We start from the raw sequence: 23,359 nt of genomic DNA, 5'->3' as shown, positions 1-23,359 counted from the left end.
TAGAAGTATCATGAGACTTTGAAGGATTTTCCTTAATATCATGAATAAGAAGATCAGAAGACATACTTGACTGAACTTGCTTAATGAAAGTTGAATCAATAGTTAGTATTGATTTCATTGCTCAAAGATGAAGATGCTCTGGTTTTAAGAGAATTATCCATTGCTAATCAAAAGCAGCATCTCCTTCCTTTGGTACAAGATAAGATCTTTTAGAAAATGCATATGACAAACCTTACTATTTTCTCAGTCGATAAGTGATCTTGAATTCGAATCATGACAAAGACACACTCCATCGAGCTTGGCGACGATTCAAAACATGTATTGATATAAAATATTTAAGATTCTTGTGATCCGTATATACAATGACTGAACTAAGAGCATCTTCTAAATAATGGCACCATTCTTAAAACGAATCCACGATTGCAAGAAGCTCTTTGTCGTGGATCTCGTAGTTAATCTTGATTGCTCAGAATTTTCTAGAATAAAATGCTATTGGGTGAATTTTATCATCTATTCTCATTTATTATAATACGGCATCCAAAGCAAAGTCTGATGTATCCGTTTCTATAAAAAATGGCTTAAGAAAATTAACGCGATATAAGATTGTTGCAGAAACAAAAGCTGTCTTTAAAGCTTCAAATACTACTTCTGCTTCTTGATTCCATTGAAGTTTGTCTTTATAAGTCAAATGTGTAAGTCGAGCTACAACTTGAGAAAAGTCTTTGATGAAGATTCGATAATAGTTAAAAAATCCCAAAAAGCATTTGATATCTCTTACCATTTTTGAGATTTTCCAATCCATAATAGCTTGAACTTTTTTAGGATCCATCATAAGACCATTATTTGAAATGATATATCCAAAGAAGTCAACTTCTTCATACCTTGTTCAAAACGCAGTCTTCCATTCATCTCCTTCTTTGATTTGTACCAGATTGTATGATCCTCGTAGATCTATTTTTGTGTAGATCTTAGCTTGATTCAACTAATCAAAAAATCTAGATATCAAAGATAGCAGATTCGTATTTTTGATGGTAATTTTGTTGAGTCCTCAATAATCAACACACATCCATAATGATCCATCTTTTTTCTTTATAAATAAAATTGAACCTCCTGTTGGAGATTTGGAATGGCATATGAAATTCTTGGCCAGATTCTCTTCAATATACTCCTAGAATTCAGCCAACTCATTTTATGATAAACTATAGATTGGTCCAAATGGCGGTTGTGCTCCTTCTTGAAGGTCAATTGAGCAATCATAAGAACAATGTTCTAGAAGAGTATTCACATTTTTTTTCTCAAATATATCTTAAAAATCTTGATATTGGCTTGGAATGCCACTTGAAGTCTTTCCACTAATAGAAACAAGTGCGGTATAAATGACACAAGGTGATCTTTCTTTTGTAGCATGGAAGAAAGCTCTTGCACCTACAAATACAGGTTTAATTGTACTAGACTTATTACTTTTTACTTGATTAACTACGATCTTAATTATACTTTCAGAAAAGTCAAGACTACAAGAAGTCTAATCTATTTTAGGATTATATTTTTTTAGCCATGATAAACCTAAAATGACTAGATTAGAGGAAGATCTAATGATATTAAATATTACAAAGCTACTATGACCATTAATTGCTACTTCTACAGGAAAGATTTCATGAGTAACATCTCTTGAAGACAACAGATGATCATCTATGACTTCTACATGAACATGTTTAGTTTTCTTTATTACAAGTATACTATGACTTTTAGCAAATTCTTCATCAAAGAAACATGTTGAGGCTCCTGAATCTAATAAGGCAAAGGCTTTGTAATGTTTAGGTCTTAAAATAACATTTATCGTAAAACCAAGAGAAGATTTTGAGGAGAAAATAGGATCTTCACTAGATATTGTACAAGATTCCAGCCGCTTGATTTCTATTGTAGCTAGACAAACTTGTTTTTTGACATATTATCTTCTTTAATAGCCATTGTCGTATTACGTGCTTTCTTGCTCGAGAACACACTGGGCGTTTGGCTGTAGAAGATAGTATGGAGATTCGCTAATATTCAAGCAGTCTATCGGTTTTTGATTGTTAGAATATAAATAATTATAAGAATATACCATAAATCTATACGGATGTCCTTCGACTGCTCGCCGAAATCCTTTTTGCCCCAGCCGGTAGGTCTCTAAACGCTACAGAGAACCCCGAATAATCTAATCTGCTAATCTCCGATATCGCTTTATACTCACAACCTTGTATCCACTCACTGTCTTGTTAGATTAATCCAAAAAATTTCATTCACTTCGCATACTCAATCCTATAGACACCCTTTTAATTCTTCAATCACAGACATAACTTCGATTTCACAAAACAGTCAAGAGTAATCACAGCCACTTCATTAAAACCCTGATTCACCAGTACAACACTGACTTTCAGCAACGATTGCCTCAGTCTTTCCAAAACCCTCTGAAGAAAAAAAAAAACCCCCAATTTTCTATCCTTTTCTCCCCCCCCCCTTTCCCCCCGAAGCATAAAGCTAGCTCTCCGACCCTTAAAACCTTGATTCTCCCCCCTTCATTTCTTAACCTATCCTCTTCTTTAACCCTAATTCTCCCCTGTTTCAAACCCTAGCCTCTGAATTTCTTCAATCTTCCATCTTGGATCCGAAATTGGCTCCGTCGTTAGAGCTTTCTCCTCCATTTTTTGCCTTTTAAAAGATTCTTTTTCCGGAAACAACGTTCCCTGAAACGGCACAGAGAATAGGACAGCCTGAAACGAAATCGAAACTCCCATAATCGGGACCACATTGAGTCGCCCGACCAATTCAGGTCTCATATTGGCTAAGAGGATCGTAGTAAGACCTGGATGTTCCCGTAATTGGGTCAAATTGGTCTTTCATGTTAGATTGGCTAAGAGGCCCGTAGTAAGACCTGAATATTCCTGTAATTGAGTCAAATTGGTCCTTCACGTCAAGCTCGCTCAGTCATCGATTTAGTCCTTTCAATTCTGTCGACTCCCACTATTGGACTCGAACGGAGCATTTTGTTACTGGTAAGTGTGCCCTGACCGACTGTGACGAGGTGTCTGAACTGGTCCCTGAATATTGGCACTGGAATTGGTCGTTGCTCCCAATATTCGAGGTAACTGAACATTAATAAAAGTCCCCTTTCTTTATATTTTCACGGTATATTCATATTACAATACGACACCGTGCTCCTCATTTTATAGTTGCATCGCTTCTTTGGACAAAGTTGAGTAGTGTGTTTAGGTTCTCCACAATATAAGCACAATCCTTTTTGATAATGACGAGTCTTTTCTTGCTCAGTAAGAGGTTTAAAATGTATCACATCAATTTGCATATCCTCTACTTCCAAATGTATGTATTGAAGAGATGTTGATATTGCCATTGAATTATAGTAATGTTGAGGTCTTCTTGTATGGTTCTTAGATCAAAATTCAAAAAGATGATTGTCACACTTCACAGCAAAGTCAATTGCTTGATACAATCTTTAAGGATTAGATAAGTTGAGGATTAATTTTTTTACCTTATATTATAATCCATAGAAAAATTATCTGCCAAGTGTAGCATCATCCTACTTGATGACAACTTGTCAAAACTTTGAAGCATACAACATTACAAATCAATTATCTTGTCGTAAAATATAAATCTTATTGATTGCAATACAAATTGCATCATGTTCTCCATACATAGATCAAAACTCCACCAGAAAAGCCTCTAGATTATCTAACATTGGATCTTGTTATTCAAGAAAAGATAAAAAACCATGATAATATTGAATCTGAAAGAAGCGTACCAATGAATCTAACTTACGATCTTGAAGTTGGATAGCTTTGGAATTGAATTTCAATTAAAAATAGTAATTGATTAATAAATCCTCTAAACTTTGACCTGATGCCATCAAACTTCTCGGATAGGATAATTCTTGATTCACGAATATTGGAAGGATGTTCCACCATAGGAGAAGGGACATGATTTGGTGCAGATATTGAAGTAGCTCCAATCATTTCTATGTCTTCTTTTCTTACCAATCTTGTTGCTCCTTGAGGTGGTAAATTGAGTTGATGCATTTCAAGTATTAACTCTTTCAAATGCTCTTGCATTTGTACCATTATACTCTTTATTTTAGCAAGTTCTCCTATAATAACACTTAGAAAAGAGAAGATGTCTAATATTGCTCAAAACAAATAGAAGAGATGACTTAAGAACAAAGAAAATACTAAGAATAATATCAGTTTAGAAGAAGGTAATCTGTAACTTCTAATACGCTTATGTCTTATCAAGAGAAAGAGATAATCCACTCTTAATCAAAATTAGACAAAGCTATGATATTATAAGTGCACTCTTGTCAATCTATTAAGGACAAGAATTTGATAAAAATAAATAAAAAAGTGAGACTTTTCTCAAAGAAGGATGATAAAATAGAAATAACTAAATATGTATATTAAGAAAGAAACTGGAATAGCTATTGCCAAAAGACAAGAAAATTAGAGACCCTTGAAATTAAACTATAAGCAAGAAAGGAATTGATAAGAGTGAAGAAGGCTTTATTCTTGTCTCTATATATACTATCTACCTATGAGCTACATGGTGACGTTCTATAGGACATCCAAAAATGTGTTGACTTCACACAACACGTTGTCATATAGCATGATTTGCTATCTAGGAATACACTAGGTATCTAATTGTAGAGAGTGTAGCTTAAACCTTTATATGAATCTTGTCTTAGCTTCCAAAACTCTTTTATTTTGTATAAAATTCAAAATATAACAAAATCCCTTCAAAACATATTTTTCCTGCAAAGGATTTTTTCTTCTTAAACTTTAAAAATTCATAACTCTTGATCTAACTATTTAATTTGATTGAAATTTATAGAATAGGTAGAATTTATCCTTAAGTTTTATCACAAAATAAACCAACTACAAATTCACTTCCTATCTTCTAGCATCTAAGAAATCCTAGTAGACGCTCTAAACCCTAATTTACAAGCACCTGAGCATTATTTTCTTAATATCTTAAGAATCCAATACTAAAATATCATCAAACTTATGTATAAAGTTTATTAATATGAATATACACATTCCTTAAAATTTTGAGCCAAAACCTCATCAAATTGCTCAAAATATAGCTCAAGACATAACTACTAGTAAATCGGGTAACTTACTATCCTTAGATTATATGTGTTGACTTCAAAATCGAATAACTCCTTTATTTCAACTTAGAATCTAGTAAGCAATAAGCAAAAAATGTAGCTGCAAAAGTTTTCTCTCCAGTTGTAGTCACCGATCCTCAATTGCCCTCCGTACGTTTATGTTATGCCAAAAAGAGTGACAGTAGCTCTCAAATCAACATCTTAACTTTGAGCACCTATATCTCCTTCATATAAACTCCAAATCATACAAAACTTGCACCAAAACCATAGCCTAAAACCTAAACTTTCTGATCCTAGTCTTCAAAGCTTAAATGGCTTCCGAAAAACTAACCCTAATCTCTAATATGGCCTAGGGCAGCCTCCTTAAAGCCTATTAGTTATGATTTTTGACCAATAGGAATGGAGATTTTCATCATTCATCTCCATTCATCTATATTGGTGCCCTAATAACTTCCTTTGCTATCAAAACCCTTCTTCAATCCTTTTTTTTATAAGATTTACATAATTTATGCTCTAAATACCAAATAAAAGAACCAAAATAAGTTTTGAAAGGTCACCAATGTCTAATAAAGGTGACTCTAAATATTTAGGAGTTACTATCAACCAAAATCAATCTTAAAAGCCACTATCAAAAAGAAGATTAAAGTTATATAAATTCTATAGTAATCTTTTTAAACAAACTCTTCTCAAGTTAATAATCAAATTATATTCTACAACCAACTAAAATCTACTAATATGGCTCTCACCATGTTATTTAATGAATTATATATTAAGTATATAATTACATTATTTTCATATAGTAGCCGAACCATAACATGACATCCACCCCCTCTAAACCTGTGCATCCTCCAATATGTACCAAGAAGAACCAAAGTTGTGGTCGGTGTCATATTACTTCTTCAATAATGTCTTCTTTAAAATCCAATTCTTCTTCGTCATACTTAAATAGATCAAACTCTCCTTCAACATCTTCGAGGATTAGTTCTTACTCCCATTATTTGAAAAGTTTTATATGTTTTTTTGCAATTAGAATTTTGAAACTTGTTCCATCTAATTTTTTTAATGCATATGTAGCATTATCCAAAACATGTACAACCACATAAGGTCTAAACCAATATTTAGAGAAATTTTTAAGAGCACTATGTTGGTTATCCAAGCTGTTGTCATATACCAAAATCCAATCACCTTCTTGAATATCTTTTGGCCTCAACCTATGTCGCTTATCAAATCTATCTTTATTCTTCAAACACGACTCCCTCAGCCTTATAATTACTTTTTCTACATCTTCACGTCTTCTCTCTAGTTGAAAAATTTGAAGTACAAGAAGTTCTTCTTTAGATATAATGTCTTGCCAAGGCAAGATACTCCAAGTAGGTATTTGTTCTTCAATTGGCATAATGGACTTCTATCCTTGCATTAACTCTGCCGGCATATATCTTGTTATTGAACTGTGAGTAGTACAATCAATCCAAAGAGCAAATGGCAATAACTTTGGTCATTCTTTTGCTCTTCCTTTGCAAGCTTTAACAATGACCTTTACAATAGGAGAATGACCATGCTCACTCTTAGCATTGCCTTTTGGATTATAAGATGTAGTAAGTGATAGCTTGATTCCATATCTCTCAAAGAGTTATCTAGCCTCATATGCATCCAATTCTCCATGATCAACAATAATTTTTCCAATACATCCATATTTATAAATCACATCTTCTAGTAAAAATCTACAAACTCCTTCAATGGATTCTGTTCTTAGAGCTCTTCCTTCTACTTGGTTAGATAAATCTTCTCATGCAAGAGCCAAGTTCTGCATTTGTCATATCCCCATAGGCATAGTAACTAGATCCACAACCCATTTATAATGTATTGCAAGTAAATATGTAGGATGCAATCCATCTCTATGTCAAATCTCCGAGTATATCTGACAAGTCTAGCATGATTCTACAAACTTTACCATATCTCTATACATGTTATGCCACCAATATTTTTCTTTGATCTTGTTAAAGGTGGCATCTTATTTAAAAAGTAAGGATTTTTTTTCTAAATTTGTTAGAAGATACTTTGTAAGAATCTTAAGATGCTTATAAATAGAGCTTCAAAATTGTCTAGAGCTGTGATAATTATTTTGTAAGATCTTTAGCTACTAAATTTTCATCTTTTCATAAATCTAATAAATCAAGCTTTAGATGATAACTATAATTAATATAAAATGGTATTTATTAAATCAAAGCATTAAGAGTATTATTATAAGTAAATTCTACTAAAGATAAAAATAAGGTCCAATCATCTTATTGATAATTAATAGTACATCACAAATGTTATTTCAAAACTTAATTATTTATTCTATTTGACCATTGATTTGAGGATAGAATGTAGAACAAAATTTTATATCCATCATCAATATCTTGAAAAGAGATTTCCAAAACTTTGGTATAATTTGAGGTCCTCAGTTAGAAATGATGTTATTATATAGGCCATAATACTAATATATATTATCAAAAAAGAGATTGCCATTACTTCTTTAAAAATTATCTTTTTGCATAGGATGAAATATGCCATTTTTGTAAGCTGATCTATAATAATATAGATTGCATCAAATATAGATAATAGTAGTAGATTAGTAATGAATTCTATTAATACTAAAGACCATAGTTGCTTCAAAATTAGTAATGGTTATAGAAGCCTATAAGGACAATGTTGGAAATTTATGGATATTAAATAAATGTCACATAAGAAGACAAAGCCCTTTACAGCCTTCTATATTTGAAGCCACCAAAAATCTCAAGAAGTAAGCTCTAATATATTATTAAATCCAAAATATCTTGTAGCTCAGAAATCATGATAAAATGGAAGAACATAAAGTTACGTCAGTCTTTTTAGAATATATAAATAAACTTTAACAAACTTAAACTTCTTGTTGTTAAGACATTGCTTGATATTATGAATTAATAGTCTTTATTTGATACTCTACAAATTTATTTAAAAAAACTTGAATCAACAATTGTAACTATAGAAATAGCACAAAGATGAAATTATTTTAACTTTAAGAATTTTTTATATTGCTTATTAAATATTGTTCTTCTTACCTTCAAAATAAAAAATAATCATGTTGATAAAGCGTTTGATAATTCTTACTACTTTTCTTATCAATATATAATCACAAAATCAAAATAAGATAATGACATATTTCAACAAGCTTGGCGATAATTTAGAACCTAAGTTGACATGAAATAGTCTAAATTTTTGTAATTTGTATATATAGTCATAAGATATGTAGCACCTTCCAGCAAGTAATGCTATTCTTATAAAGATTCTATAATTGCAAGAAGTTCTTTATCATTAATCTCATAATTGATTTTTACAATTGAAAACTTTTTAGAATAGAATATAATAAGATGGAGCTTGAATTTTCTTTGGATCCATCAATAAGCCTTCATTGGATATAATGTATCCAAAAAATTTTACTTTTGATTAATGGAATATATATTTTTTTAGTTTAGCATATAATCCTAAATCTTATAATATTTATAAGATTAATCTCACATGTTTTTTATATTCTTTAGGAGTTTTTGAGTACATTAAGATATCATCAAGATAAGAAATAATAAACTTATTTAAGAATTCTTAAAAAAAAATCATTCATCAAATATTAGAATATAGCTAAAATATTTCTCAATCCAAAAGGCATGATATTATATTCATAATTTCCATACCTTATCCAAAATGTTGTTTTTCATTAACTCCTTCTTTAATCTCTACTAAATTTTATATTCAATAGAGATCTATTTTAGTGTAGATCTTGGCTTAAGTGAGTTGTTTCAAAAGTCCTGATATCAATGATAATGGATAATAATTCTTCTTCATTATTTTATTGACGCTTTGATAATCAACACATATTTTCAAAGATCCAATTTTTTTCTTCACAAAAAATATAAATACACCTATTAGAGATTTGGAATACCAAATAAAGTAATTTGTAAGATTTTTATTGATGTAATCTTTTAATATCAAAAGCATGTTTTGTGATAAATTGTAGATTAGATCAAATGGTAGTTGAATCACTTTTTGAAGATCAATGGCACAATCATATAGTCAATGTTTTGGCAATATATCAGCATTCTTTTTTTTGAATACATCTTAATATTTCTTATATTGTTCTAAAATAACTACTAACAAGCTTATTTCTTTATGAACTTGTATAAACAAAAATGGCATTTCTCTCTTATTTGTCTTCATAAAAATCCTTGCTTCTTATAATAAGGACTTTATAGTTGAATTTTTGATAAGTTTTTTTTGAAGGAATTCTATAGGAAATTTGATCTTATAAGACTTCTAATCTATAGATAGATTATATCTTTTCAATCATAAAAGTCCTAAAATGATAGGATTTAATAAGATTTTATTAATATTGAATACTATTTTGTTATTATAGTCTTCAAATGATATTTCTAGTGGTATCATTATATGAGTAATATTACTTAAAGATAAAAGTGGATCATCTATTACTTCTATGTATATAGTTTTGACTTCTGTACTACAAGAATTTTATGAAGTTTGATAAATTCTTTATATAAAAAATAAGTAAATGCTTTTGAATCTGATAAAGCATTTATTTGAAGTTTTTGTAGGCCAAGAAATAAAGGTATAATAAAACAACAAGCAAGTTGGGCAAAGAAAGAGGGACCTTAATAAATTTAAGATATTAGAATGTTCAATTGCATGGTCTCTATTTTAATTGAGCTTCTTTGTTTTCTTGAATGATCACACTTTTAGTCCTACTTGTATATTGTTTCTTTGAACAATTCTTAGATTTGTCACCTCTTTTACCACAATACAAGTATATGCCTTGTTTAAATTAATGCTTCATTTTTTTGCTATAAGAAGTTTAAATTGAACAGCATCAATTTGCATATCCTTAGTTTTGGAATATAGAAGTAATATATTTGTTACAGCAACTTAGTATAAATTTTAAGTGCATTGCTTTGTCAAAGTCCATCAGTATTAATCTTGAGACTATAGAAATGATTAATTATTGCACTTCATAACTTGGCTAATAGCTTCATTGAATTTTTAAAGATTATGTAATAATAATAATAAAAATAATAATAGGCCTTTTACATCATCCTTTAGTTTGAAATAGAATTAGCTTATAAGAGATTCTTCTTCTAAATTTATGTTATAAGCCAATTGCTTAAAATCATATGCATAAATTAATGTGAAATGTGACCTTTGATGCAATGATTAAATCTTTATTGTCACCTATTAGGCTTTGTTGTGTTCTTCAAATGTCTTTACAAATACTTCTAAAAAAGCTTCAAAATTGTTCAAGTTTGATGATTTTTTTTCAAATAAATGAAAAAATCAAGATAAGACTTGTCTTTTTAATAAGATTCTAACTAAATCAACTTACAATTTCATTGTTGAATAGTACTTAAGTTTTAGAAAAATTATCAATCAATTTTGATTAATAAATCCTTGAAACGTAAAGCATTTACAATCAAATTTTTTGAAAGATTAATTTGAGGCTCTATATGCTATTGAATAGGTAAATTTCCTTATTGAGGTATAAATGCCACTACTTCCTTGCATATAGAAGCTTAAAAAAGTAATTGCATGACAAACTAAATTGCTCCAAAATTTACATCACCATGAAATATTACAATAAATTCCTTAATTTTAGCAATTTTATGAAATAAAGCATTCAATTTATTTAAAATAATATCTTATTTTGACCCAATAGACTCAATCATATTAACATCTTTACCTTCAATTATCTTGAAAGAAAAGAAAGATTTTTTAAAAAGAATATCAGTTTAGACTAAGATAATCAACAATCTCTAAAGTGCTTAGATGCCTTCAAGAAGAAAAATAATTTACTATCTATGAAGAAAGATCAAACTCTAATATTAATAAGAGGGCAGTCTTCACAAACTATCATAGATATACTATATAAAAGATTGAATAAAAAGTTTTAACAAAAAAAAGAATAAGAGAGTTTTAACAAAAAAGCTAACATGAACTTGATTAAATTAGATGAGTATAAAATCAATAACAAGAGAGATGAGGTAGAATTCTAAAGAATGTATTACCAAGATTAAAGATTCTTTTAGTTTTGACTCCAATATATATTAGGTATTAAGAAGATTTTTAAAAAAAATTCATGTTTTTTGGAAATAAAACAACCTTAAAATCCTTCCTAGATAACTTTTTTAATCTTCTTAGAATTTTTTAGAATCTTTTAAAATATTTTAAAAACCTCCTAAAATCTTTTAGATTATTCTAAAAATATTTTTAAGAATATTTTATAAACCTTCTATTAGAATATTCTATAAATCTACTAAAACCTTTTAAAATCTTAAAGAATATTTTTAAAATATTTTTAGAATCTTCTTATTAGATGTCCATAATAACTATAAGAAGAAGAGTTGAAGCTTTGAAAATTAAGTGGTAGCTTGGAGCTTGTAGAGATGGATGGATGATAAGGCACTTAGATAAGGTACCTAAAAGATTTCAGATTCAAACCTCTATAGTAGAATATGAATGAAGGGAGAAAGAATAATTTTTAAAAATTATTAAATTATGAATTAAAGATATCTAAAGAGCTAGCTCCACAATTCTTGTATTAGAAGATTATGTTGGATAACAAAAGCACTTATTGCCTATGAATAGAAGTAAAGAATCTTTCTTAATAATAATATGATGTATGAAACCTATGCCTTATATATATATATATATATATATTTTGATAGATTGGTATATTACTTCTCCTAAATAGGAAGGAGCTATAAGTTATTAATGATTAAAGTGTGATGGCATCAATCCTTTGGAATCTTCAATCCAAATTTTTATTTTTTTAAAAAATCACAAACTTTGAGTAAAATAAAATTTAGAATTTAAGGTTTAAAAGTAGGATGTATGATTTAGAATTCAGAAGTAAGATTTAGGATTCGAATTAGAATTTAAGATTTAGAATTTAAAAATTGAATAGAATTTAGGATTTTTTTTAAAAAAAAGAATTTTCTTTGAAAAAAAATATTAAGGCTCTCAAAGAAGGTTTTTTTTTTTTTTTTTTTTTTTTCTTGTGTTAGTTTTATAAATTTTGAATATATGGATTTATTGAATAAAGATATTTGTAAAAAATTTGAGATTTATTGAGTATTGTGTATTTTTTTGAAAGTTTTTATTAGAAAGTAAAATAATTTTTAGTAGCTAAAAGCTCTATGTTTTTTTTACAGAAAATTTTCTTTCCACAATAGTGGTTGCTTTAAGCATCAACTTTGATTACTTGACTTGTTTAGCTATTTTTATTTATGAGAGATTTGTGAATTGCTTTTAATGATAAGAAACACATCCCTAGAAGATAATGCACCTTTGATTGGAGTCCATTGGTGAGGTTAGGAAGGGATAGAAATCAAGAAGAAGCCTCAAAACATTGCTGAGATTGTGCATTTGATAGAATCGATTCTATTAAAAAGAGCAAGAATAAAAAAATTGTAGTTGAATTGTTCATAATATGGTCTGTTCGCAGCAACATGTACAAAGAGGATTTATAAGAGATTTATGCATGGTGATGTAGAGAAGATGTACTATTTTTTGATGGTGGACAAAAAGATACAATAATATGTCTTTCTAAGGCACAACTAATATAGTGGTATCATTGTATCCTTCTAAAATACTAACCAGGATTTGATTCCTTAGTTACATATAATCCTAGCTTGTAGCCACAATTATAACCTCCAATTGTGGATGGGCTTCAATTTTTATTTTTTTGATTGTGCATCTCGAATCCATTCTTAATCATCAATATGCTTCTTCTATAAAACTTATAATTGAAAAATTATAATTAATCAATTGGATCGATGCATAATGTAACTTCAATGCTATAACCTCATACATAAGATTGTGCTTTGAACTTGCATTATTCTCAATATCATGTATTTGTGCATAATCTTTTGATATGATAAATGTTAACCTAGTTTTATTAAGGCTTTGTAAACTCAAATTTTTCTTCACTTTTGATGAAAACAATGAAAAATGAAGCCAATCAAAGTTGGTTTTTATCTTATCTTGTTTATCAAGTTGGTTTGTCTCCCTAAGCTGTTTTATATTATATATATATATATATATATATATGTATATAATCATTCACCTACCATATAAATTTCAAAGTATAACTAATTATCCAACTAAGAATATCCAAAACCAACTAACTTGATTTTGATTCTTAAAATAATATAATAAAATATAAATATTTTAATTTAATTCTTTGAAAACTTGGCATCTCCAAAAATAACTACAAAATATCTGTAATAAAACTTAAATAATTCTTATCTGTTATAATAAATCTTTGTCTTCACATGGTTGACAACGATCCTTTACTTTCTATTTTTATACATAAATAAACAAATAAAATATCAAAAATTCCAAGTAACAATACTACCTGCAGAAATTATATCCTCTTGCAGACATCCCTTCATTTTTGGCACACATTTCAAAACTTGGACTTCTACGTAAACTCCTCGCACCCAATTGTTTCGAATCCACAAGCAGGAATAACTGAATTGGCACGATTCGGGGGCCTTGGGAACAACGGAAAGTCGGCAGGAATTTGCAATACACCACCAAATTTTACTATCATTTTGCAGTGTGGAACTATGGATGAGGAAAGATGCGAAGGCATTGAAGGCGGAGACAGCCCGATTTGACGTTATTTGCCGGATGTGGAAGACAAGAGGGGCTTTCCCAACCCCCTTCTGCTCGCCTTCCTGTACGTAGACGACGAAATTGCAGACTTGGGAGGCAGATGCTTGCGACCCCCTTCTGATTACATGTATTTTGTGGGTCGGTTGAGGTTGCGCTGGTTCGTTTTGTTTTCATCTCCGTCTCTGCGACGCCTTCATTGCCCATATGCGCAGGTTTTAGGGTTTGCTCAAACCCAAGGCAGTGCAGAAGCGTGTGGATCATCTCGAGGACTCTATCCTCTGCACGCTCCGAATGGTTGATTTCGGACAATATGGTTTTAGATAAACTGCCCGAGTGAGCTACAGCAAGATTGAAAAGCCCATGTTAGCATCTCACCCACCATTTACAGTTACAAATAGTTGGAGGGAACATTTTCAACTGTAATTAACTGGTATATCACACCTGTCGACGCCACCGTGTCGTCAGGTTGCGGTGTTTGAAAATTTCTCCGACTCCAGAAGCTTTCACCTGGACTGCATCATTTCAGGGACTCGCGTGGCGGAATTTATGCACGTGTCTCACATTGTGTCATTGCTTTGTGGATATCCTTCAACTGTTTGCGAGTATACTATCGACAATTTATTTATTTTAATATGCGTTCAATGTTACTAACATCGTGGTACCTTACATCATGTCATGAGCACGATCTCGGTAACACTTCAAGCATTTCTGTTTCCCTGCCACCATTAATCTTGAGTTCATCTTTTTAAACATAAAATTTTCGGAATTTGCTCGCCATCTCGCACTCAAGGCTAGCTAGACCATTAATAAAATAAAACTAGACTCGAGTCTGGGGGACGGAAGCAGGACGGAGTTTCATTACCAAGAACTTTGCCTGATTCATGCCGCAGTCAAGGGGGATTTTAAGAACAAATTTTAATAGGAATCTCCGCCCTGCCGACTGGATCGGTTGAAAAGTCCCTGAAAATCACCCCCAAAACAATATTTGTGAAACTTGGCCGCCCAATCGTAAGCACCTCCATGACGTGTTTGTCAAATGAACTGCTCGCAATAAAGGTCTGTCACCTTTGACCGTGGAATTACCTCACCAGATTTTTGCTATTTTTGCGCTTTTACATCAGCGGTTTGCAGATATAATGCAGAATTTCTCATGAAATGGAGCCCCACACATATTCTTCTGGAGCTAAAGTCTGACTTACGGCGCGCCAGAGGCTTATATAACAAAAACTTCAGCCTGCTTTGAGAAAAAAAACAGTCTTGTTTTCTCTTCGCTGTCGTTCTCGCAAGTAGGTGCGATGGGATGCGTAATTGGTTCAACTGGTCAAGTCATGAGTGGCAACCGATTGATCATATGAAGTTCCGCAGTAGTGAAGTTGCAGGCTGAAAGATATCGCGAGGACAGCGTATTGCTTGGTAAAGAGGACCAATGATGCGCGTTGAGAAATTGCGGATGGAAAGATATCCAATAATTATGAGAAAATGCGCTGTTGTCAGAGGGTCTGCGCAGCCCATCTGTAAGTGTAGGAGATCGAGCAAGTGGAAATCGTACCGAATCCGATAGAGGTTTCGACACTTTCTTGTGCACAATTGTAACTTTAGTTAGGTGTTTCTAGTAGATAGTCGCTGTTTTCGCTCAGTGCACAATTTTAACCAGCGTTAGTGGGTTAAAGACCAAGGACGGATTAAAACCTGGCGCCAGTTATGCGAGAGATATCTTCTCCGCTGGAGGAACGACTGAAGGCTCTCGTTCGGTGCTCTGCGCCGTAAGTTTTCCCTTTATACTTTCTAGAATGTATGCATGATAGTATACATCTCAGTTTGCTTTGTAGAAGTCAACGGTTATACAGCGAAACAACCGTGAAAATTATTTAGAAACCGGTGGGTGTAAACTATCAATTCACATGCTAGTATGATCTTGCGTTGCTGACGAGTGTAATCAATTTGAAGGGGCGAGGTCAAGCAAAACAATTTCATTATTCAAAAGAATGCAAAGCCGAGGTCTGTTTCTAAGCAGGAGAAACAACGTGCTGCCACTGCATCTAGACGCAGACCTGCACCCGATGCAGCGGTGGAGCCAATTCGAAGGCCTTATTACCGGCGTCGAAGTCGGCCGTCTGGGGGCATTCTGTGCCCCCGCCGATCAACGAAGACGTGGACTGTTAATATACGCCCTCGTGCGTGGGGAAACAGTGACAAAATCTGGTTCGGGAAGATCCCCACCGAAGAAGATGCCAAGTGCGTCGCTGATCTGGTGTTTCATTACATTGGGCAGGAGTGTGTCCACAAAAAATTCCCTGCAACTGATCAGCTACCGCCATTCCTCAACGATAAGCTTCGGGGGCTTCGAACTAAGGAGGACCGTATGAGGTACGTCCTCCGAATCTCGAAGGACGCCCACAATCTGGCTGAACGCAAAGCCTTCATCCAATCAGTGAAGGAAAATGTTGAGTTTGTGAAGTTTGTGAAGGTAAGCAGTTATGAGGTACCTTCCCCGACTTCTGGACCAATGGAAAAAAATTGTGGTCCAGCTCTGTGCTCAGAGCTCCCTGAGCTGCACGAAGGTATGGAACAAGCTTCAACCCAAATTCTAATGCAAGGTCGTTTCGTCTCAGCATCAGTTCATGGATGCAACCGTTCGTTTGCTTCACATCTTCTTAAATACCTTGATACTTCCACCCCTGTCAGCGCTAACTACGTAAATGTTTAGCGTGTCAAAAAGACTAATTCCGGATAGCTTGGATAGAGCACCAGGTTGGAATTCAATTCTGGACCTGGCATGCATGAAGGGATTCTACCATGCTCTCCTGAGAGATCAAGTGCAGTTCACTTGAGTTTTCAAAATTCTACATGATTGTGTTCAAACCGTATCACTAAAGTAACATAAATGACAATCAGATGATGTCGAACAAATGATGGTGTTCGCATTTCCAGACTGTTATGAGTGAACGACTTGCGAAATACATCAGGTGAGAAACCAAAGCTAGCTTGGTTTTCTTATGTAGGTACTCGTCTCGTGCAGCTTATCATGAGAAGTTGCAGTTCCCCTTCTGAGCTCATGTTCACTTACCAAACTCTGATTGTTGAAGTTGTTGCTCTTGCAGAAGGACAGGTATTTGGTGGATAGTATGAAAATAACATCGTGTTTTTTTGTAAACTTTGGTCTCAAGGGCTGCTGTGAGCAACCAGGAGTTCGTTTTCGAAGCGTTTGTGTTAATAATGTGCACTCTCTACAAATAAAACAGATGCATACTTGCAACAACAGACTTTGGCACTCACAAAGGCTGTTGACAGATGCACTTGTGGAAAGCAGATATGTTTATGTAAAATGTCTAATCTAAGATCTTCGCGTTCCAATATAATCTACGATTGGGAAGGCTCGTGGATCTAGTTAAGTTGTTCTTGGCCGCGGCGGCTGCCCTCTGTATGTTCAAACCCCATGAATAAACATGTACAATATTTGTGACACGCTTATGAGTTCTGCACTTGACACTCTTCTAAAAACTACCACATGGAGAAAAAGGCAATCAACAAGTCAATGCCGCTAGGTCATGCCCACGCTCCTGCTGACAACAGCTTGTGATCTGGATTCTTGTTTGGGTCAATCTTGACAACCTTTTCTAAATAATTAAAGAGAGTATGATGAGCAGTGCTTAACTCCAAGTTTAAGACAGATGAGTTACCCAACAGAGTTGACGTGCAGCTGCAATCGTCAACTTTAAAGTCGTCGGCCCCTCAACCCAAGTCACTACAATGTATTGATGCAGTCTTAGAACCCACAGTACAAGCTCTATGTTATGTCATGTGACGCCACAGAAGAATCTGAAACTCCAAAACCCACAGCCTACTGACTGAAAGCAATCATTCAGAACTCACCTCTCATAGTTGGATTACTGCATACTGACCTATGAAATGACCATAAAATGGCAAATAATTCTACTCCAGACATAACTTGGCAACAAGTAATTGATGACAGGAATTACGGGATATACAAGAGGGTCTTTAAGTCGTAGGAAAGTTCATTCAAAACTACACTCTCGACCAACATCCTCAAAATCAACCTAAAAAATACTACCAATCGTAATCGTGTTTCTGGTGATGGTAAACCAAAGCTTCCCTGTCATACTGCTCTCATGAACTCAATTTTATTGCTTACAACGAATCAAGATACCTTAGCATTAGCATGGAGATAACTCAGGACAATTGCCTGACAGAAAACTTCAATCTTTAAAATTTAATCCTAAATCCTAATTAAGAATTCTGGGCTTCTTGAACAAGAGGCTCCTCAAAACGCTCAAGCTTGGGCGCCTCGATATGCTTGGGTGGCTCCGGAACTGGATTAACAGAACTGGATTGAACATCGCCAACAATAGCGGGGCTTGAGGATGGTGATGAAATGAACGGCAAATTGCCCCCAATCGAGTTTTGAAACAGCCTGGATGAGTCAGTGAAAGCTGATCCTATGCCTGCGCCGGCTCCAAATGCCACAGCAGCCCAGCGTGTAGTGGGACTCCTGAAGAGAAGCAATGCACTTGCAGCCCCTGAGAGAGAACCATAGACGAAGCGTCTCAATGTAAGGTCGATGGCTGCATCCCAGTTCTTGTCATACTGAAGTTGTGATGGTCGCTCCATCGCCTGCATCAACATAATTTGACGACTACTTCTATGTCACATTTAAAAGTCCTCCAAACAAGAGCTCCAGTCAGGAAAATCCTAGATCGTCAGACCACAAATGAAAAATAAAAATAAAAATAAAAATAAAAAAATTAATGACTCGTAGTCTCACCGCCTTCTGTTAGGGTTCATGTCCACTACGAATTTCCCGTAATTGGCGGCTCTGTTCGCTCAGGATAAAGCAACACACAAAGAGAACAAAGCCTCCGAACGTCTTCTAGTCCAACATCCAAGATTTCAGCAAACCAATACACAAGGAACACCGCGAAGGACTAAACACGCCTGCATGTGAAGGCCATAAAGACCTTCGAAGATCAAACCCTAAATCGAGATGGGGTTACTAGAACTCCGAGTCGCAAAGCTAATTCAAGCCACACCAGATTTCAAAAGTCCTCCAAGTCGAAAACATAAAAGTGGAGGATCCCAGATCAAAAGCGAAAAACACGTTTAAACCCTAAACGATCGGGAAAAGACAGTACTTAGCTCGATTCTTTGACCTGAATGTGACCTGCAGCTATCCTGAACCAGTCCCGTCAGAACTACACATCAGTATCTCCTCTATCCTCCTAGCATTCCTCTATACGATCCCATCTCTAGCAAGTTCGGACAGGCAAAGAGCCCCCGGCTTCCCACAAACCTCCACAAATCCACAACACATGTTGCCACCATATCCGTCATACACCCTAGACAAACCTCCTCAGTCCCAATTCACACCCACGTCCCAAGACCCAATCCAACGCATACTCACATTACCGGAACCACCGAAGATCCTGGCCGCGCCGAATCCAACTTCGGCAACGGGAAACGAACGGGGAGTAAGAAACAAAAAAGGCAAGTTTGCTGTACCAAGAGGTTATTCGAGAGACGTCACGACGATACTCGCAATTCAGCGTACTCAAACTCAAAATCTGCGGAAACGAAACCAACACAGGCCGGCAATAGAACTATCACCACAAAGCCTCCCCGAACCAACAAAAGCTCAAAAGCGCAAACTCTCCGCACTAAAATGGAAATGCTTTGTAGCAATGCCCGCACACGTGGAAATTAGCCACGTCGAGTATGTGACCTGGACAATTCACGAAGGGCCCGGGAGATGGTTCTCGTTTGTCATTCAGGTCCAACTCCGTCATCGCCGGAAACCTTCGTCCTCGATTCCTCTGTAGTTTCCATGAGAGTCCCATGCTTTCCTCGAACAGCCCTTGATGCTGCGTACAAGATGCCTCAGCACTAACGTCTTTGTATTTGTGATCTGGTTTAGGTCGGCGGGCTTTCCTTGTTTCTCCTTGAGTTGCCTCCGTGCTGCATTCCGATTCTCTTGAGAGGAGATCGAGGTATGTTTCAGCGTTGATTTCTGTAGGAACTGAGTTCGCATGATTTGGAACAATGTGGTTGATGGAGTTTTTCCAATAAAGAGACCCATAACTGAGCACCCACTATTAGCGGTAATTATTACAGTGTTACTGTGAGTACGCTTGATCTCACTTACCACCCATAACTGAAACAAAGTTTTCCGCCCTTAAATCAACCTGTGACATCACATGTTTAAACATTCTACGTTTGTTTTTTTTTTTTTTTTTTTTTTTTTTTTTTTTTTGGACGTGTGAAAGTACATCAGCTAGCTGTTCAAGGATTTCAACAAGGGTTTGGGATATTCGTATGGCTTTGATTTGAGTACCAGCCGGAAGATATGGTCGTTTGCCTTGTGGTTTCATTATGCTCGAAACCAAGTCGCTACCTCTGATCTTTGAGACGTTAAGCATGTTTAAAGTCCATTGTTCCATCGTTGAATGTTGCACACAAAAATTATCTGTCCATTCTATCTGCCGATTGATCTTTTCGAACCTGTTTCTGTCTCTTTGGACACTCCTACACTTTTTTTGTTTCACAGGTTCTGTACTTTGGGCCTGAAAACTCCTGTTGAGGCTTTTTCAATCAGCTGTCATGGCGGCATTGAGTTTCTGTGGCGCTTTCAACTCCCATTGCGATGCCATCACAATCGCTTCCCCTCGTCTCCAAAAGACAGCAAGCATGAGATCTCCAGCGAATGTGGCCTTCATCCGGAGAGCTAGTTCTCCACAGGTTAGAAAACTTGGCATCATGTTTCGTTTGCAAAGTGAATGGTCAATTTCATTATGAGTGACCCTCAGTTGCTAAAATGTGTCGGCATTCGTAAATCCAACGCTCCTCGTGGTGACAGAAATGAACGTCCTGTACAGCAAAGAAAGTTTGCATATGTGGTGAGTTGCTTGGCCGAAGCCCTTGCTGACGAGATGTCTTTCTTTGCTCAGAACTTGTAGTTGCATGTGACGAAAAAACCTGAACCTCAACAGACATCTGGAAGCAAAAACTGCGATGAAAGTATTTAGTAACTAAAATGGCGATGTAAATCGCTTTAAGATAATATTGTGGGATATATGGTAAGGTTCAAATTTTTTCACCATTACAAGAAACAAAATTTCTGGAAATTGACGTGAGTGCTTATAGGTATTAGTCTACAGATGGCTTACGTATGGCAGCTTCTGGTCTAAGCATATGTGGAAATCCTTTTGGCTTGTTTGACTTTCATGGAGAATCTCATGAAGTATCTGACGAAGTGCGCATGAGGATAGTGTTCCCTCATCAAGGTCATGCGTTTCTGTGCAGAGAGCGGTGGAAGTAAAACAGAGAGCTGTTGTGAAATCTACTTTTTCAACAAGGGATGTGTTCCTCACCACCTTATCCACCTTAGGAATGATGTTGCTGCCAAAGAGTGCTACAGCAGAGGATCAGTTGTCGGATAAAGATTTACTGGAGAAATTATTGGAAGAAATAGACAACCTCCAAAATCTCGTAACCAAGAGCTTCGACAATGCTAAAGAGACTGTGACCACGAAAGCAGAAGAAGCCCTGTCCTCTCTTAACTTTGGACAAGAAAAAGCCGCAGAGGATGTCACTGTCATTAAGAACTCAGTAGAAGGAACTGTCCAAGAAAACAAGCTTGCTCTGGAATGACATGTAGTCACTCTGATTATCCAGTTTGCCACATAGCAACTGGTGAAGCAACCTCCATCAGTCTAATAAACTAAGAAATGCTGCAAGCTAGCACGATAATTCTTGTTTTGGTACATTTTACAACTGCATATGACTGGATAACAAATTGACGCTGTTTCATATAACTTCCATTAGGTTCTGCTAGAGAGGACAGGTCTCTGTAAAAACTTTCCTATGTATGCAGAGAGGTATCATGTCCTGTGTTCTTCTGAGTGACAGTTTTCGCCAACAGAGTTGGTAATAAGTGATAAGCTGCTGGGCACTCTACCGAAGAGAGCCTCCAAAAAAATGGTACAACTACCAGTGATGAAAATGAAATTACTTCAAGCCGAAGAAAGCAAAACGCCAGAGACTGAAGAGCATGCCTACTGACAGCAGCAAAATGTAACTGCCAAGTAGGATTCCACCAACAGTGATGAGGGAAGGATTCAAACTGCCCCACATCTCCTTCATTTTCCGCTCGATACCATCGTACGTCCCTGTCATGCCCTCTTGTGCTGTGACACGAGCTGCTCGTTTTGATTCCTCAGTCATGGCAAGGCGGGCTCCGACTCGAGCTTGTTCACTGAAGATGATCTCCAGGGCTTCTTCACCATCAGGACCTTTTAAGTACTGCATGAGTTCCTGAATGAGTGAGTGGCCTATCGTGTTGACAACATCCTCGACCATAGGATGCGGGTGAGGCTTATCATCTTGATAATTGACATAGTTTTCTTTTGTGTCGTGACTAATGCCTGATTTATTTTTTACTTTCGCTATGACGCGCCGCACTGCTGTGGGGCGATGGGAGGTCTTCTCTGTATTGGTGCCATCATCATAGCCGTTGTAGCTGGGGGTATGGTGGTGCGACATACTTGATTCCAACTCCACTCTGGAAAATTACGGGCTCATCAGAAAACATGAACTTGCTGGTTATTTCTGTGCAAACGTATTCAAGTGACACATACTGAACGTAGAAATATGAACCCCTACTGTAGTTTCAAAACACGCCTCTATTTGTTCGATGCCCGACCTCCGAAAACTCAAAATCCATTTCCGATCACAGAAGTAGAAATTACCTGAGCTCTCAACGTCTCTAACGTGTTACTTCAACTACACGATTCAGCATCAAGATTCATCTCGGAACCAGTAACAAAAATGAACTCAATAAGTAAAGCAGAGAAAGAGAAGCCACGAGTACAAACCTGGACGAGAGCAGGTTCTCTTGCTCACAACTCTTTTAAGCACCCTCACAGAACCGGGAAATCTCCAGGGATCCTTAGGCGACGCTGAAATCGAGCTGCAAAGTCTTCCACCCCGAATTGGAAACCCCCCCGCAAACTGCCAATCCAACACCGAAACTAATGCGCACAAGAGTTTCTCCGGGTCAAATTTCTCGCTACGACGAGCTAACGAGAAGTTCCAACTGCACTGCTCCTTTGTATGCAGAATCAAACCAATTTCGCAAAAATTTCGCGAAGCCCTCGCTCTCCTTCAATCAACAGATGCTAAAAGTCCCTCGTCGAGAAAAAGCCAAATGCGTTGCTGCCAAAGTTTGCAAAGACACAATTCCACAACACTGCCCAGAGCTCTGCAGGTTGCTCACACGTGGCCCGTGACGTGGCGTCGCGCCACGCTTAGGTGGACTTGCCACTTGGCGGCTCCTGAGGGGAGGATGGCAGGCTTCGAAAGGGGGTTTGTCGCAGATGCTTGGCCACTGAGAAGTGCCTTGGACCTGATGTGAATAGTTTAACACACTACTTTATTTTTGCTTTTTCTTAGTGGATTGTGGGCTTTTATCGTCAATGTCTTAAATTTGTCTTGTCT

At 35.5% G+C, this 23,359-nt stretch overlaps 5 protein-coding genes across 11 annotated transcripts; 2 read left to right on the top strand and 3 right to left on the bottom strand.

Moving 5' to 3' along the window:
- Window positions 1–12,722: 12,722 nt before the first annotated feature.
- On the bottom strand, window positions 12,723–15,174 carry LOC141045529 (uncharacterized). Of its 4 annotated transcripts, none has more exons than XR_016503463.1 (5): window positions 15,052–15,174; window positions 14,715–14,812; window positions 14,515–14,568; window positions 14,294–14,359; window positions 13,328–14,190 (listed from the first exon to the last, which is right to left on the bottom strand). XR_016503463.1 is itself a non-coding variant. In XM_090251461.1 (5 exons), the coding sequence occupies exons 3-5, from the start codon at window positions 14,522–14,524 to the stop codon at window positions 13,802–13,804; spliced, it is 465 nt and encodes a 154-aa protein (XP_090107587.1). In that variant the 5' UTR covers window positions 14,525–14,568; window positions 14,715–14,812; window positions 14,936–14,973; the 3' UTR covers window positions 13,328–13,801. The 4 variants fall into 4 exon arrangements, 2 of the variants coding, with proteins under 2 accessions (XP_090107587.1, XP_090107586.1); XM_090251461.1 differs by lacking the exon at window positions 15,052–15,174 and adding an exon at window positions 14,936–14,973 and having other exon boundaries at window positions 14,294–14,364; window positions 14,520–14,568; XR_016503462.1 differs by lacking the exons at window positions 14,715–14,812; window positions 15,052–15,174 and adding an exon at window positions 12,723–13,121 and having other exon boundaries at window positions 13,590–14,190; window positions 14,294–14,364; window positions 14,520–14,629.
- Window positions 14,779–17,316, top strand: LOC112283825 (uncharacterized). 2 transcript variants are annotated; one of them, XM_024523050.3, is made up of 4 exons: window positions 14,779–15,615; window positions 15,800–16,413; window positions 16,748–16,818; window positions 16,954–17,316. In XM_024523050.3, the coding sequence occupies exons 1-3, from the start codon at window positions 15,554–15,556 to the stop codon at window positions 16,795–16,797; spliced, it is 726 nt and encodes a 241-aa protein (XP_024378818.1). In that variant the 5' UTR covers window positions 14,779–15,553; the 3' UTR covers window positions 16,798–16,818; window positions 16,954–17,316. The 2 variants fall into 2 exon arrangements, 1 of the variants encoding a protein (XP_024378818.1); XR_002970207.3 differs by having other exon boundaries at window positions 15,800–16,818.
- Window positions 17,317–17,797: 481 nt separating this feature from the next.
- LOC112283828 (MICOS complex subunit MIC10) lies at window positions 17,798–19,499 on the bottom strand. Of its 3 annotated transcripts, none has more exons than XM_073534852.2 (2): window positions 18,636–19,499; window positions 17,798–18,484 (listed from the first exon to the last, which is right to left on the bottom strand). In XM_073534852.2, exon 2 carries the CDS (start codon window positions 18,479–18,481, stop codon window positions 18,101–18,103), a length of 381 nt encoding a protein of 126 aa, XP_073390953.1. In that variant the 5' UTR covers window positions 18,482–18,484; window positions 18,636–19,499; the 3' UTR covers window positions 17,798–18,100. The 3 variants fall into 3 exon arrangements, with proteins under 3 accessions (XP_073390953.1, XP_024378821.1, XP_024378823.1); XM_024523053.3 differs by having other exon boundaries at window positions 17,798–18,506; window positions 19,370–19,499; XM_024523055.3 differs by having other exon boundaries at window positions 19,370–19,499.
- A 124-nt stretch (window positions 19,500–19,623) lies between these two features.
- LOC112283827 (uncharacterized) lies at window positions 19,624–21,613 on the top strand. Its single transcript, XM_024523052.3, has 3 exons — window positions 19,624–19,854; window positions 20,412–20,602; window positions 21,167–21,613. Exons 2-3 carry the CDS (start codon window positions 20,465–20,467, stop codon window positions 21,512–21,514), a joined length of 486 nt encoding a protein of 161 aa, XP_024378820.1. The 5' UTR covers window positions 19,624–19,854; window positions 20,412–20,464; the 3' UTR covers window positions 21,515–21,613.
- On the bottom strand, window positions 21,425–23,099 carry LOC112283826 (uncharacterized). The gene is made up of 2 exons (XM_024523051.3): window positions 22,738–23,099; window positions 21,425–22,424 (listed from the first exon to the last, which is right to left on the bottom strand). The coding sequence occupies exon 2, from the start codon at window positions 22,403–22,405 to the stop codon at window positions 21,872–21,874; it is 534 nt and encodes a 177-aa protein (XP_024378819.1). The 5' UTR covers window positions 22,406–22,424; window positions 22,738–23,099; the 3' UTR covers window positions 21,425–21,871.
- Window positions 23,100–23,359: the final 260 nt, after the last annotated feature.

Source organism: Physcomitrium patens, chromosome 6 (genome assembly GCF_059467195.1).
Source record: "Physcomitrium patens ecotype Gransden chromosome 6, ASM5946719v1, whole genome shotgun sequence".
Classification (NCBI taxonomy): Eukaryota; Viridiplantae; Streptophyta; class Bryopsida; order Funariales; family Funariaceae; genus Physcomitrium; species Physcomitrium patens.
The sequence above is the reverse complement of the archived record's forward strand: the minus strand, read 5'-3'. Positions and strand labels throughout refer to the sequence as shown.

Coding starts and splice junctions, on each gene's coding strand:
- LOC141045529 (XM_090251460.1), bottom strand. CDS start 14,605: ATGTTTAAAAAGATGAACTCAAGATTAATGGTGGCAGGGAAACAGAAA. Junction 14,365..14,519: donor GATCGTGCTCATGACATGAT/GTAAGGTACCAC, acceptor GAAATGATGCAG/TCCAGGTGAAAGCTTCTGGA. Junction 14,191..14,293: donor CGACACGGTGGCGTCGACAG/GTGTGATATACC, acceptor ATCTTGCTGTAG/CTCACTCGGGCAGTTTATCT.
- LOC112283826 (XM_024523051.3), bottom strand. CDS start 22,405: ATGTCGCACCACCATACCCCCAGCTACAACGGCTATGATGATGGCACC.
- LOC112283828 (XM_024523053.3), bottom strand. CDS start 18,496: ATGTTGATGCAGGCGATGGAGCGACCATCACAACTTCAGTATGACAAG.
- LOC112283825 (XM_024523050.3), top strand. CDS start 15,554: ATGCGAGAGATATCTTCTCCGCTGGAGGAACGACTGAAGGCTCTCGTT. Junction 15,616..15,799: donor CTCGTTCGGTGCTCTGCGCC/GTAAGTTTTCCC, acceptor ATCAATTTGAAG/GGGCGAGGTCAAGCAAAACA. Junction 16,414..16,747: donor GCTCCCTGAGCTGCACGAAG/GTATGGAACAAG, acceptor AATGACAATCAG/ATGATGTCGAACAAATGATG.
- LOC112283827 (XM_024523052.3), top strand. CDS start 20,465: ATGGCGGCATTGAGTTTCTGTGGCGCTTTCAACTCCCATTGCGATGCC. Junction 20,603..21,166: donor GGAGAGCTAGTTCTCCACAG/GTTAGAAAACTT, acceptor GTTTCTGTGCAG/AGAGCGGTGGAAGTAAAACA.